This window comes from Apodemus sylvaticus, chromosome 6 (assembly GCF_947179515.1).
Source record: "Apodemus sylvaticus chromosome 6, mApoSyl1.1, whole genome shotgun sequence".
Taxonomy (NCBI): domain Eukaryota; kingdom Metazoa; phylum Chordata; class Mammalia; order Rodentia; family Muridae; genus Apodemus; species Apodemus sylvaticus.
Genome location: NC_067477.1, coordinates 35,252,161 through 35,267,165, shown reverse-complemented (window position 1 = coordinate 35,267,165; position 15,005 = coordinate 35,252,161). Strand labels below are relative to the sequence as shown.

Below are 15,005 nucleotides of genomic sequence, written 5' to 3'. Positions count from 1 at the left end.
GAGGTTGAATGGTGTCATAGGTGGGGTCGCGTGTCCTGGGTTCTAAATAGGATGATTGTGGGGCATTGCCCGTCTCAGGGACAGGCTAGAGAGGAAAGAGTGTGTGTAGGTAGGTTCTGTGGAGAGACTGAAGATGGGTGGTCCAGCCAGTGTGGCCTTATAGAAGACTTTTAGATCCTTTCACTCTAAGGAGGTTTGGAGGACACGGCAGGCAAGAAGCGTTCTGTTGTCACCAGGCTTCTTTGGTTCTTGGTAAGTGTACAGGGTACAGAAGAGTAGGATGAGGCCTAACACAGACATGGGAAGAAAGAAGCACCTTTCGGCGTTATGTCTGCCTCCTGAGTATAGACGCCCCTTGTGGATTTTCTCAACCTTGGGGTATGACCCTTTGCCTCCTCCAGCTAGGTGGACATCTGGCCAGGAAGGCACCAAAGAAAGGTCAGACCTACCCTATAGCCTCAGAGAAAGCAAGTTAGTTCGCGACTGGGCTGGGAGATGCAGGGCTAGTGGGAGAACCAGGGCAGCCTGCATGGGGAAGGGGCATCTTGTGCTGATGTCTCCTGTCTTTCCTACTCTCCCTACCCTTCCAGAGCCCAATCGTGACTCAGTTCTTCCCCTCTCTACTGCTCTGGGTCTTCACTGTGATAATGCCTATGTTGGTCTACTTATCCGCCTTCCTAGAGGCCCACTGGACAAGGTGAGCTGGGGATGCCGGGGCTCCTCTCCTCCCCTCTGTACCTCTCTCCGTAAACTCTTCTCCTTTCCTTTCTGCCTGGCACTTCTATCTAGCCTAAGGGTTAAAATAATAGAAATCTTTATAATAATAGAAATCTTTACTTGTCCCTCTAGCCAAGGATAAGGCTCATGTTGAAAGCTGAAATTCTCCAAATTAGAGTATCCTTGGTAATGTGTTTTAAATACAGGGATGTCAATATATATGGTGTGCTTTGTGTTTCCTTCCTGTGCCCAGGACAGACATTACTAGTTGATCACACTGTTCATTCCTGCTGTTCTTAGATACAGCACAGATCACAGTACTCTGTGAAAAGGGCATTGGGCTACACTCCATAGATCCCTGTCCATCCAGCTTGCTTTCCTCTCGCTTTGCTTGGTTTTGTTTTTGTTTTTTGAGACAGGGTCTTTGCATAGATAGTCCTGGGTATCCTGGAACTCCCTATGTAGAGCAGGCTGGCCTTATACTCACACAGATCCACCAACGTCTGCCTTCCCAGTGCTAGGATTAAAGACATATGCTACCACACCCACCTCCGATCTCTCAATGCTATTCTGTCTCACACAAGGATAAGTGTTTCTTTTCATTTCCTCGTAGATCGAGTCAGAACCTGATCATAGTGAACAAATGCTACATCTTCCTGGTGTTTATGGTGGTCATTCTGCCCTCCACGGGGCTGACCAGGTACCTCCCTCTCAGTTATGCCTATCGTCTCAGTCAGACTCAGCCTAGAGTAGAAGTCGGGCACCTTCTTTCAGATACCCTGGGCCTCCCATGGTTGCTGAAAATCTCCTCAAATGACAGTCCCATGCCTGTCACAGGCATAGCTTGAACCAGGTATCATGCAAACTGTAATGTGAACTCTGCCCCAATTTGGAAGGCAAGACGTCCTTGCCAGTGGACTGGCAGCCCAGGGGGGAGGAATGCAGCCAATGTAAATGGAAAGTTGAGGAGAGAGGGAGGGATGGAGAGAGAGAGAGAGAGAGAGAGAGAGAGAGAGAGAGAGAGAGAGAGAGAGAATATTCGTAGAGATAGTTGGCAAAGCTGTTACAGAAAGTGATCTTGAGGCCAAGAGTGAAGGACACATGACAGATGACCTGGCATTAAGATCAAGGAAAGGGAACAGGGTGCCTGGCCAGCAAGCACCAGGCCAGGGCCTCAGGGGATTGTTGAGGGAGAATGGACCGCAGGAGGTTGTCCAGAGGACTCGAGCTCTACACTGTGGCACACGGACGTGCTAACTGAAGGTCTGTCTGGTTCTGTTCTTCATTCCAGTCTGCACGTCTTTTTGCGCTGGCTCTTTGACATCTACTACCTTGAGCATGCAACTATCAGGTTCCAGTGAGTATTCTTGGGTGTGCACAGGGTTTTCTGTGTGTCTGCACTGGCGTGGGTATGTGTTCCCTGCCCCAGTCCAAGCCTGCATCGGTGGTACCCGGGAGCAGGTCCATGCAGGTGAAGGCATTAACCTGCACTGTGGTCCTCTTTGGCAATCCAGTAAAGACCGGGGAACTCTTCTTGAAATCACTGTCGTTTCACAAGAAGTTACCACAAAAGTGCGAAGGATAGGGGATCCCTACCTGTCTTCAGATAGCTTTCCTCACTGGTAATATTTTTCATGAATATAGTGTAATATAAGACCCAGGAACCTCTTGTTGGTACAATACATGAAGCTGATCAAGTTGCCTCCAGTTTCCACCCACTAAGTGGTATATATAAATGTGTAACATACATTGATTGCATTGTTATCAGAGGCCAGAGAGATGGCTCAGTGGTTATATTCTCAGAGTTTTATACTATTTTCTCAAGGACCAGAGTTCAATTCCCATTAGGTGGTTCAAAACTGTCTGTTAACTCCAGTTCGAGGGGACCCCTTTTCTGGTCTCCTTGAGCATTGTACTTCCCTGTACAAACTCACACACACACACACACACACACACACCATTTCAAAGTAAAATAAAATAAATACAGTTAACAAAATGCCTTACAGTTTGTGTCAGTCTTCATTAACCCATCAATAAGATAATATGTTTTAAACAGAAGCAATATAATATTACATTTTTTGTTTACTTCCAAGACATCAGTGTGAAGGCTGAATAGCTACTGGAATAAGAATATTAAAATTGGGGTGACAGGATCTATGACAACATGTGCATCATGTTGAAAATCTGGCTTGTTGTGGTTTTGGTTCCCCCACACACACACAGTTATAGGATTTGAAAACCCCAGTTTTCAAAGACACATTGCAAATGACTTCATATTTCCACAGTTTGCTCTTTGAGGCAAGGACCAGGATCCTCCAAGTTTTCTATAGTGAAACTGACAGTGTAGTTGTAGAAAGTTGTCTTTCCTAACACGAGTGGGTTCATCTTCAGCTAGGCGCATGTCTTCAATACAGTTTACTTAATAACAAAGCAAAGCTTGCCAGTCAGCTTCAATACCATGAAGAAGGAACATGAAGAGTGCCACTTTTAGACACAGATCCTGCCAGACTCAAGACTCTCCTGCCTCAGCTTCCTATAGGAACCACACCTCCGTCTTGGGCTTTCTAGGTAAATCTTGTACCAATGAGTTAGTTCTACCTCTTAATATAGCGTTTGAAGAAATTCTGAAATGTGCCCAGAGGCTCATAGTTCTCTCTACAAGAACAATAGCACAATTGTGTAGATGAGGATGCTGAGAAATGCCAGGCATGCTTAACTCCCCCTTTAAAAAAAATGCACATGTGTGTGCATGTGTGTGTGTGTGTGTGTGTGTGTGTGTAGTTGTGTGAAGACTGTGGATTTTTTTTGTTGTTGTTGATGTTCTCCAAGGAAAGAAATGGAAATTTCAGTTAGCGATTAGTGAAACTAAAGATGTGATCTTGTATCTTTCTTACCAAGGACACAGGTTTGGCTCTGAGCACCTATTCTAGGTGGCTCACAGCCTCCTGTCACTCCAGCTGGGGAGCGGAAATCTGGCGCCTCTAGCCTCTGTGGGCACCTGCACTCATGGGCATATCTCCACGTGTAAACACATACACCTTATGTGTACTTAAAGTAATAAAAACAAATCCTTTAAAAAGTTTTTTTAAAGATGTCATATTTTCTCTTCTGTGACCATATGTCTTCAGAATTCTGTGTCTATCTGGACCTGCTAGACATCTAACAGGTCCATCTAAACCATTTTTTTTTTGGTATTTCTTTATTTTATGCATGTGAGTCCACTGTAGCTGTCCTCAGACACACCAGAAGAGGACATTGGATCCCATTACAGATGGTTGTGAGCCACCATGTGGTTACTAGGATTTGAACTCAGGACCTCTGGAAGAGCAGTCAGTGCTCTTAACCACTGAGCCATCATCTCTCCAACACCTCTAAACCACATTTTATGTAGTCCATCCATGTCTTCTCAAATAGGCTGCTTGTTAAACTGGGTTCTTGGTATCTAAGCATTTCTATTCATGCGTGTGCATGAGAACTGCACAGAGTGAAGTGCCTACCGCCTCACTGGAGCGTGCAGTCTACAAACTCTTCATATGTGATCCATCATTGATAAAAAAAATGCCATTATGCAGAGTGGCTGTTTACGGATCTTTTCCCATTAATTATTTAACGTATTTACTCACTTTACATCCAGATCGAAGGCCCCCTGCCCCAGTCTCTCCCTCTGTGGCACCTCACTTTACCCTTCTTCCCCTTCACCTATGAGAAGGGGGAGGTGCCCCCTGGCATCTCAACCCACCCTGGCACCTCAAGGCACTGAGGGTCTAGGCACATCCTCTCCCATGGAGGCCAGACAAGGCAGCCCAGTTAGGGGAACAGGATCCACAGGCAGGCAACAGTCAGGGTGAGTCCCCACTCCAGTTGCAGGGGGATCCGCATGAAGACCAAGCTGCACATCTGCTACTTAAAGTAGGAGGCGCCTAAGCCTAGCCATTCTCTGTGGTTTGTGGTTCAGTCTCTGAAAGCCCCAGGTTCGTTGCCTCTGTCTGTCTGTCTTTCTTCTCCGGGCTCCTCAATCCTTCCCCTCAGCTCTGCCACAAGACTTCCCGGGCTCTGTGTGATGTTTGGCTGTGATCTCTGCATCCATTTTGGTTAGCTGCTGGGCGGAGCCTTTCAGAGAACTGTTATGCTAGGTTCCTGTCTGTGTGTGAATCCAGCTGACAGATACAAGCATAGCCTGGTACACCAAGGTATTGAAACTTCCTTCACGTTGCAAGCCTACGATGCGTCCCTACTGATCCTCTGAGGACAGCTCAGCAGGTTCCCCATCCCCAACCCCCAAATTGTCAGGGCTTGCTACTGCATTTACATATGTCCATGTCACACAGGGTACCTGTGAATCCCAGCCTGCAGTGACAAATACAGCTGTCAACAGTGCCTTCACATGTTGTATATCATGACAAGGCTTTGACCAACAAAGAGGCAGCAAATTGCATCTGACTTTTTCTTTTTTTTCTTTTTTCTTTTTTCTTTTTTCTTTTTTCTTTTGTTTTGTTTTGTTTTGTTTTGTTTTGTTGGATTTGTTTTTTTCGAGACAGGGTTTCTCTGCATTGCCCTGGCTGTCCTGGAACTCACTCTGTAGACCAGGCTGGCCTCGAACTCAGAAATCTGCCTGCCTCTGCCTCCCAGAGTGCTTGGATTACAGGCGTGCACCACCGCCACCCAGCTGCATCTGACTTTTTCTTAAGCCTCACAGTGCATCCCTGGGAATCCACTACCTGTGCAGTCACGGTAGGAGTTATCTCCTCCATCCACACATAGACCTCCAAGGAGACGTGGCTGATTGGCACACTCATCAATGTTGAGTTCACAGTGGTCACCAAGGAATCCAGGTGCATAGGGAGCCCCAAGAGCATGCTGGCATGTGGCACCCTCTAGACATGGCTGGGATCCACATCCATCAATTTCCAGCCCACAGTTCCCACTGAAGCACTCTTGAGGACAGACACATGTGCATCTTACCTCATGGAGGCATACTGCCTCAGTCACGCAGGGATCAGAAACACTCTCATCCATTTCCAAGTCACAGTGCCTGCCTTGGTATCCAGGCACACAGAAGCAGGAGTGGCCATTGATTCCATCCTGGTACAGCGCCCCATTGTGGCAAGGGCTGGAAGCACACTCACTGTGATCTGTCTCACAGAACCTTCCAGCATATCCAGCAGGGCAGATACAGGCAGGGTGCTCAGGGTCTTTATGGTAGCTTCCTCCATGTTGACAGGCTTTCCCTCCACAGGAATTAGTGGCAGTTGCACAGGTCAGGAGGACATTGGCACAGGAAACCCCTTTCTCCTGAGGTTGTCATATAAGTGGCAATTCCTTGGCGGAGATTGGAGAAGCATTCTTTTAGATCTTTGTAGTCTTTGTCCAAACTATGACTATGTCTAAGCAACTTTTGTCCTGTGAAAATACTTAAGCATAGAATTATTTTGGCAAGACTTTGATAGCTGGTATTGTCTGTTTATGAATCTTTATTCTCTCCGTGTCTCTCTCTCTCTCTACTGTTTCTGTCTTTTCTTCCCCTGACATCTCTTTCCTCCATCCTTCCACTGCCTCCCGCCTTCCTCCACTGCCCAGGTGCGTGTTCCTTCCAGACAACGGTGCATTCTTTATCAACTACGTGATCACAGCAGCTCTGCTCGGCACAGGCATGGAGCTGATGCGCCTGGGGTCACTCTGCACGTATTGTACTCGCCTCTTCTTATCCAAGTCAGAGCCAGAAAGAGTCCACATCAGAAAGGTGAGGGCCAGCCCTTCCCTAAGCATAGTTTTCTGGGAGGGAAAGGAAGGAGTCGTTGTGGGTGCTAGGACCCATGATGGAGGCCTGTGACCATAAGTAGCTGTTTCTTGGACTCCAAGGTTGGAAGAAATGTTGCCTCTAGGACTGAGCTGCCAGCCAGCTCTCTAGAGGAATCCCAGAAGCATGCAAGACAAGGGAATCTGGGCAAGCTGAGGGTGACCCCTGCCTTCTGCCTTAGAACCAGGCCACGGATTTCCAATTTGGACGAGAGTATGCATGGATGTCGAGTGTCTTCAGCGTGGTGATGGCATATAGCATCACTTGCCCTATAATTGTCCCGTTTGGTAAGTCATCTGCAAGGTACCCCCAGGGATACATGTTCTAAAATAGGAGGAGAAAGCACCCTCCGTGTCATCAGGTTACCTCCCAGAGCATGAGGAGATCTGGGACCAACTGTGGCAGGAAGGTGTGAGGAACAGCGTCCAGCCATGGGACTGTTTGGATGGCTGCTAACAAGGGGGAATTGGTTGGCACGTGTGAATGAATGACGTCACCTAGCTGGAAGAATCAGTTCTAGAGGTGACAGAAACCAGCTCCATAGATCTCCCACAGCCCATCCTGGGCCCTTGTTGCCCTAACAGCGCTGAGTCTGGCCTCTAAGCTCTGTGGGGACCTGAGGGCAGCACAGACCTGCTAGGTTAGAGCAGCCAGTAAACGTAGCTCTGTCTTCTGGTCCCCAGGGCTGCTGTATCTGTGCATGAAGCACATCACAGACCGCTATAACATGTACTACTCCTACGCGCCCACCAAGCTGAACGCGCAGATCCACATGGCCGCCGTCTACCAGGCCATTTTTGCCCCACTCTTGGGGCTCTTTTGGATGCTCTTCTTCTCCATCCTGCGAGTAGGTGGGTGTGCCCAGCCTGCTGTTTGGCCCCGCCTCTGCCTGGCCTCTGCCCTGTGATTCCCTGGAGACTACTTCTGATAGAAGGGGAGAGCTGAGGGTGAGGAGGACGTTGCTCATGGGTCTGGGCCAAGGCCAGTGGCTGCTCTGGGCCACGGTGCACGCATTAGCCTTGGCAGAACATTGAGACAAAGGCAAAGTCCAAATGATGTGGATTTGGCTTCGAGTATAAAATGTCACATTCCTTCATTCTAAATGTAGATGGGCAGAAAATAGAAGAGCAGCTTTTAGGACTCGAGTCCCATGACATTTCCTCCGGGAGCCCGTACGATGATGCCTGCTTTCATGGGTTTGCCAGAACCTGGGAAAGGGAATCGGAATTCTGCAATGGGGCCTAGCCTTCCCTCACACTTTGGTTCAATGCAGATGCTCCTGCTGTCTTGGGGAACCCAGAGGTTCCTTCACAGAAGTTCCCAGAGCCCTTCCCTCCTGTGGTAACTTACTGTATCCCCTTGCTCTCTGTCAGATGACACCTTCCATTATAGGTTATAGTCACAGCATATTCACTTGTTAATATTGTTCCTTCCACCTGGAAGGCATCCCCCCCCCCCCGAATGCCTTTTTTCTAAATATCAAAAAAAAAATTAAAAATTGCAGGGACCAAAAGCTGTTACCCATAATTCTATCTCGAGCTGGTTTTCGTTTTCTTCTTGTTCCCGACTCTAGCTAGGCATTTGCTCAGGGGAGGAGCAAAGTGAGGGCGTGTGTTAGTTTATTGTTATTTATAAAATCGTGACCAGCCACATTGTAACTTGCAATCTTATATCCTGGGTTTTCTTCTGTGCATTATGCTCTGACTGGCTTCACGTATCAGAAGTCTGTTTGAACACATGCCTTTAGCAGCAGCATTGAAGACTAGCTTTCGATAGCCCTTCGGTGGATGAAGTTGAAACTGTCTACCGGTTTGTGCTGGTGCAGGCGCGCACCAGTAAGCTTCATTTGATGGTCACCTGAGACTGGAGAGTTCATTTTCCATACTGACCTTGTTAAAAATCTGTTACCTTTATGAAATAGGCAAATGACTTTTGAATGCTAGGTTGCCTTCTAGTGTGCATATTCACACTAGTGGGCCGGCAGGAGAAAGGGAGGCTCAGAGTCTGGGCAGGGGCAGAACTGGCGACTTGAAGATTCTTTTGAGGAACCATGGAAACAGGTAGTTGACAGATGAAGAGAGGCTTGTTTAGTGGATGTTGGTGTGGGTAATTTAGATTCAGATTCACCCAAATTCTGTTTTCCATAGACCACACAATAAGCCACATTCTAAACTGGCCAACAAGAACCAAGGGACGACTTTGTGTCAGGCTCGTTGTGGGGAGGGCAGGGGTTTCTCTGCCCTAGCTCAGTGGTCCCATGGAGGTTCCAAAGCGAGTGGTCCCACGCATCTGTAAAGCAGTTCTGTTGCTCCGCCTCCACCCCCCCACCCACGCCGCAGCTCCCCAGCTGCATGCCCATGGCCTTTTCTTGTCCCCCGCAGGTTCCTTCCACAGCATCACTTTATTCTCCATGTCTTCCCTCATCATCTCCACAGTCATCGCCTTTGCTGGCATTTTTCTGGGGAAGCTCCGGATTGCCCATCGGTATGAAGTAAGTCATCAGTTTGCCCTTCACACCACTGATGCTTCTGGTTCTAAGGACATAACTTTGCGCTGTCCTGGTAGAGGAACACAGAAATACCACAGGACAAGACCTGTTGGTCTTTTCCTTAGCCCAAGGTTTGCGGCCTTAATGGGCTCATATGCCATCCAAAGATGCTACTCCCCGCCAACCCCCTGCCCCCAATACCTCTTCCAAATAACAGGCTGATGTTAACCTGTCTCTCCCATCAGATGAGTCCGGTCCAGTCACTGTGAGCACCACTGCAAGGTCTCAGAGAGTGGGGAGGAGGGAGAAACAGAGAGGGGGAAGGGATGGCCGTGAATGGAGCCTGGGACACTGGAAGCTGTCTGTTTAGAGGCGCCCCTAGCGAGTCCTCTGGCTTTTTGGCAGGGGTACCCAGTGTACTCATCAGGCTCTGGAGTCAAGAGTCACCCCACACCAAAGCAGAGCCCTGCCAGCAGTGCTGAGTTTCTGCATCAGCATTTCTCAGAGTAAACATTCAGGCAGAGACACTGGAATGATTTCCAGTGGATAAAGCATAATTTTTGTACTTCATGATTACACACTTATCTCCCCAATTGACTTTTTATAGTAGCTAGTTGTTTATAGCAGTAAAGGGTTTCCTTTTGGAATGATGTATATCAAGAAAGAAAAAAAAAAGTTTGAGGCACAACACCCCGCAGAGGGAGCCTTCTTGGAAGCATTTCTTCTTGCTCGCTCTCTCTCCCTCTCTCTCTGGATCTGGGACCTGCTTGGAGCACAAACACCCACCACTATTGCTGGTTGTAGTACCAGGCTAGAGGAGGGCCTTGACGACTTTTTCTCTAACACACATGTGCAACTTAGGTAAGATTGATTGAGGTCCTTACACAAAGGCCTGCCAGAGCAGGCCCATCTCTAAAACTCCTACTATAATTGTTTCCCCCTTTATGGTTTTGGGAACAGAACATTCCAGAAAGGATTCTTGGCATCCCAACTCTTTCCATTTTGGTTTTTTTTATTTTGTTTTTTCCTGAGCTTTCTGCCCTCGCTGCTGGTCTGAATGTCTAGAAAGAAAAAGAGTTAACCAGGGTGGTGGTGGCGTACACCTTTAGTCACCCACACTTGGGAGGCAGAGGCAGGCAGATCTCTAAGTTTGAGGATAGTATAGTCTACAGATCAAGTGAGAGCCAGAACTACACAAAGAAACCCTGTCTCCAAAAACAAAAAGAAGATGGGGGGGAGAAAGGAAAGAAAGAAGGAAAGGAAGGAAGGAAGGGAAAGAGAAAGAGAAAGAAAGAAAAGAAAGGGAAGAAGTTGAGGGGCCATGGTGGTAAATCAGAGGCCCTAGTATGATATAGACAGAGGGTGGGAAGGGTCAAAGGGCGGCCCCCATCCTGAGACGAACCACTCTCCCTCTCTCCACATCAGCCTGAGGAAGAAGCAGAGACTGTGTTTGATGTGGAGCCAAGCAGTACAACCTCTACTCCCACCTCCCTTGTGAGTTTCTGCCTCCGTCCTGGGGACAAGTTAGGAGGGTGGGACCTTGCAGGGGTGGTTCACTCCAAAGACATGGGCTGGGGCACCAGTGTTTAGTGTTTACCCTGGGCACTGGGGAGGAGCTGGGGCCCCTGGGTTCCCTCTTCTGATACACCAGGACTTGGCCCAGGTCCAAATGCTTCCATGGTCCTGGCTGAAGAAGGGGGTGAAACCAACAGTCAATAGAAGTCACCCAGAGAGGAAAGAGCCAGAGTTGTCGTACTCGATCCAGTGAGAGCCAGATCTCAGACTCCTCAATCGTGTAGTCGCAGGGCCATGCTGGGGCTTGGCCTCAGGACCCAAGGCTGCCTCCAGGGCACAGGTGTTGGCCAGAGCCGTGCAGACAGAGCTGCAGGGAGCTATTGACGGACCCAGTGAATGGTAAGGCAGGGGCAGCACCCGATCGATGAGTCCGCCAGCCTGCCAAGAGCCAAGGCTGGACCCAGAGTCTGTGACCAGTGGACTGGGCAGAGGCTCCCGTGGCCTTTGGCTTGCCTGGATGGCAGGAGCCCTTGCCCTCATCCTTACCAGCTGGGCACAGGGTCCCTCATACCCCAGTGCTAGGCACCTCCAACAAACACTGAAGAAGGGTGCCAGGGTACCAGCGGACCTAGGCACATGGGGAAGCTTGCCCGAGAAGGGACTATGTCATGCAACCGGAGGGATGGGAGGCAAGGTTGTCAGGTGAAACAGGGTGTGGGGGAGCATTGGAGGGAGAGCAAGAGCCTGGGCAGACAGTGTTCACCATGGATATTTAAGGTACGCCTTGGGCAGGGCCCACACAGCCCAGATGCCTTTTTTTTTTTAGGTGGGCAGAGTTGAGTCAAAGTCCAACACTTGGCCTCCCCTGGCCATGTGCACAGACGCTAGATGTGTCCGAACCCTGGTTGGGCCTCACTTGAAAGGCTAAACCAAAACCAAAGTGAAACCCTTACAGCCAGTGACAAACTGTCTCTGAGAAGAACCAATCTGGGATGACTTTGTCTGGCTGATAGGACACTCTCACTGTTACAGGGGGGGATCTGAGGGCTGGAAGCCTTGCTTTTATCCCTCTCTGGATTAATAAACTCCCATCATTCAGGATTTTCTTTTTCATCCCCCTAACTTAATTATTACCATTTTTCTGTGTGGTTGCTGTGTGGGAGATTGATTGAGCACACGGTCTTGTACATATTAGATAAGCACCCTAGGAAGCTATACTCCTGAGCTAGGATGTGGTCAGAGTTTGACCAGGTCCATTTGACTATAAAATCTGAGCTTAAAAAGAATGATAGAACTTATTATTTATGCATGTATTTATTTTTTGAGACAGGGTATCCATGTGGGCAGCCTGGTCTCAATCTCCAAGCTCAAGTGGTTCTCCCACTTCAGATTCCAGAGTAGCAGGGGCTACCCTACCCTTGAGTCTGATCTGACTGTGCCTCATCTCACCTTCCTCTCTCTGTCCCGAGCAGCTGTACGTGGCCACTGTGCTACAGGACCCAGAGCTGAACCTGACCCCCGCCTCCTCCCCAGCCCGCCACACCTATGGCACCATGAACAGCCAACCAGAAGAGGGAGAAGAAGAGAGCGGTCTGAGGAGCTTTGCAAGGGATCTGGACTCAGCCCAGTTCCAGGAAGGGCTGGAACTGGAGGGCCAGAGCCACTGATTAGGACTCCAGTCAGGGGGCCAGGGGAGAGCCTGGCAGGGGAAGGCGGGAAGGAGCTCCCTCCCACAGACTTTGGGAAGCTCCTGATGGAGACATCTGCCACCCCGTGGCTGAATCTGCTGAGCAGCCAGAAAGGGCAGGGTGGGGTGGAGGAGACTTATACCATGTTTCTAGGAGTGGTAGCTGATGTCCAGTACATAAGAGACGGTCTGCTGTGTGTCTTGCTGGGGTCAAACTGGTGTGAGTGTGCATAAAGGAAGAGATAGGAAGAAGCCCACTGGCAGCTTTCTGGGGGGTGTGTTCACCAGCCCCCACCCCACTCCAGTTGCCCATCAAGGATTGTTTCAGACCCCCATCCTCCACTGCAGTCTGAGCAGACAAAGGGATGTGTACTTGGCCTTGTGAACAAGGCACCAGTGGCTGTCTCGTCACAGGTTTCCGGAACTACAGAGCATCTAGAAACTCTGTACCTCACCCTCTGGGCAAGGGGCAGCTGGGTCAAGCCTGGGAAGCAACGGAAGCCTTCCCTGTTTCTCTGCTCTGCTCTCTGCTTAGGACGGTAGCTGTCCCAGCTACTCAGACTCATTAAAGGAGACCTACATGCATGCGGTAAAGGAAGCCATGCCAAATCCTTGCTGGTTGATTTGAGAGAGAGAGAGAGAGAGAGAGAGAGAGAGAGAGAGAGAGAGAGAGAGAGGTGTGTGTGTGTGTGTGTGTGTGTGTGTGTGTGTAGGGGTGGCACAAAAGTTCAGGAAACAAGGTCTTCTCTCCAAAACTAGGCCATGGAAATCAGAGACACCTCTCTCAATCCTAAGGATAAGATCCCCAAAGCCTAGAGACAGCCAAGACACCCTCTGCCCCATGTATATGAGTGCTGTGTCCCCCGCATGGCCAAGAGTGGTGACAGCTCAGGCCGCAAACTGAAGGCACTGGCCATCCCCTACCCTCAGAAGGACTCTTCCTCTTCCAAGCTGCCCTGCCTGGCCTCTAGTGTGATACTGGTTCAGGAGTTATGGATGCTTCATACAGTGGTGGTGTCATCCCAGTCCTGCCAGGGTTACTCAGAGGGGGAGTGATGGCTAACACCCCCTCCCCCATGGAGAAGACCCTTCTGATGGCCAAGCCTCCGGCTGGAGGAGCAAAACCACCTCTGCCCCCTTCTGAGGTGTTCCAGCTTCTGCCTCTTAAGACAAGGCATCGTCAGGACTACCGTGAAGCCTGAGCCTCCTGACCCAAGGGGTGCGTAGCCCCTGAAGCTCCTCCCCAGAGAGCTGGGGTCTTCCTTGCTGCCTGTTCACTGCAGGCAGGTCCAGGCTCATTCAGCCCCAAGTGTCTCTCCATCTATGGCTGCCCTGAAATCAGATCACTTGGCCTAGTCTCTGCTCCATCTCTGTCACACCCTAGCCACGTAAGACAGTTCCAAGCTTCACTCCAGGGCAGAAACAGTTGCTCAAGGAGCAGGTAGAGCCACACCCCAGGACTTGGTCCCGAACGCTAGCTAGCATGGTGCTCTTTGCTGAGACCTTGAATCAGCTGGGAAAGAGGCTACCTCCAGCCCTTGTCAAGCTTGGAATAAAGGTAGAACTCTATTCAGTCAAGCCGTAGACACTCCAGTACCCTGAGGCCCTCACCCCTGGGATTTCATCAATGAGGGAAAGGACGTCTTTATAGCAGAGTGGTCAGGCCCATCATCTAGTTCTGCCCAAAGCGGGGAGTTACAGTCCACCCCCCACAGTGCGTATGTGGTATGTAGTGATTTGGAATGCAGCCAGAACCTAGATCAGGGCCTTTTCTCTGGGCGCTGCTGGCTGGCACCTGCCGCAGATCCCTGCAGCCCTGTCTGCTGCTGCTGGCCCTCCCTCCTACCCTGACCCACTGTAACCCATGGAAGCTTCAGGTACAAGGGGCCCTATAGACAGTGGAACAGGATGGCTGGAGGGCCTTCCCCCCTCTGCACTGGGTCAAATGCAGTCTGGTTCTGATGCCAAGGTTGGGCAGGTGGTATATCCCACTCTGCTCCTCCAGGAGCTGTCCACCTTGACGAGGCCTTGAGTTTGCAAGGCCACTGGAGGCCCTCAGCACCTGCTGCCCCAGCCCACTGGTCGTCATCCCACTCTGGCCCCACTTCGATCTCTTCTGGAAGGAGATGCCTCCCAGGAGACCCGGAACCGGAATGACACAGAGCCTCCCAGAGAGGGGACTCTTACTGGGCTTCGAGCAGCCTCACCCCTGCCTGCCTGTCCCTAAACTGCCCCTGGAAGCAAAGTGCCTATCAACACATTGCATCTTGAGGGGCGGGGGGAGGGCCCTGGAGGGGTGTGGACTAACTACAGCTACTACCACTAAAGGAATGTGCCAGAATGCTGAACCTTCTTGTTATTAATGTATGACTGTGCCTTGAATAAACAAGTCCTCCTAACTTCTGCTGGCCTGTGCCTCTGCCTCAGGGCCAACAGGGCCTTCTCCACCTAGAAGGAGCCAGAACGGTTAAGGGACAACCCTAAAGTCACCAGGCAGAGGCAGCATACCTCACTGAGCAACTCTTACTCCTGGTCTATTGCTGCCTCTTCTGGGCTCTTTTTTACTCCCCAGGGTCTTACCTGGCCCCAGCTCAAGGGGGAGGGAGTAGAAGGAGGGGAAGGGCTGATAACTGTTGCCAGTTGGCTGGTTGGAGAGACAGGAAGTGACTCTGCCTCCTTCCTGTGCAGTAAGTGAATGCCACCCCAGAGAGCACTGAAGCAGTAGCACACCTGACTGAGGGCTGAGCCGGGACAGCAGATAGGTTAGATTTCAGGTGGACATCCCCAGGTAGAGCCACAGG

At 50.1% G+C, this 15,005-nt stretch overlaps 1 protein-coding gene across 5 annotated transcripts in view; it reads left to right on the top strand.

Moving 5' to 3' along the window:
* Tmem63c (transmembrane protein 63C) overlaps positions 1 to 14,594 on the top strand; it is a 66,722-nt gene extending 52,128 nt beyond the window's left edge. For 4 of the 5 annotated variants that reach the window (XM_052185340.1, XM_052185339.1, XM_052185338.1 and 1 more), the window contains 9 exons: positions 591 to 697; positions 1,331 to 1,417; positions 2,009 to 2,074; positions 6,295 to 6,457; positions 6,696 to 6,801; positions 7,198 to 7,365; positions 8,896 to 9,005; positions 10,428 to 10,496; positions 11,990 to 14,594. In XM_052185340.1, coding sequence (XP_052041300.1) covers positions 591 to 697; positions 1,331 to 1,417; positions 2,009 to 2,074; positions 6,295 to 6,457; positions 6,696 to 6,801; positions 7,198 to 7,365; positions 8,896 to 9,005; positions 10,428 to 10,496; positions 11,990 to 12,184 — 1,071 coding nt within the window. In that variant the 3' untranslated portion in view covers positions 12,185 to 14,594. The other variant, XM_052185341.1, reaches the window with a different exon arrangement.
* The last annotated feature ends 411 nt before the right edge of the window (positions 14,595 to 15,005 follow it).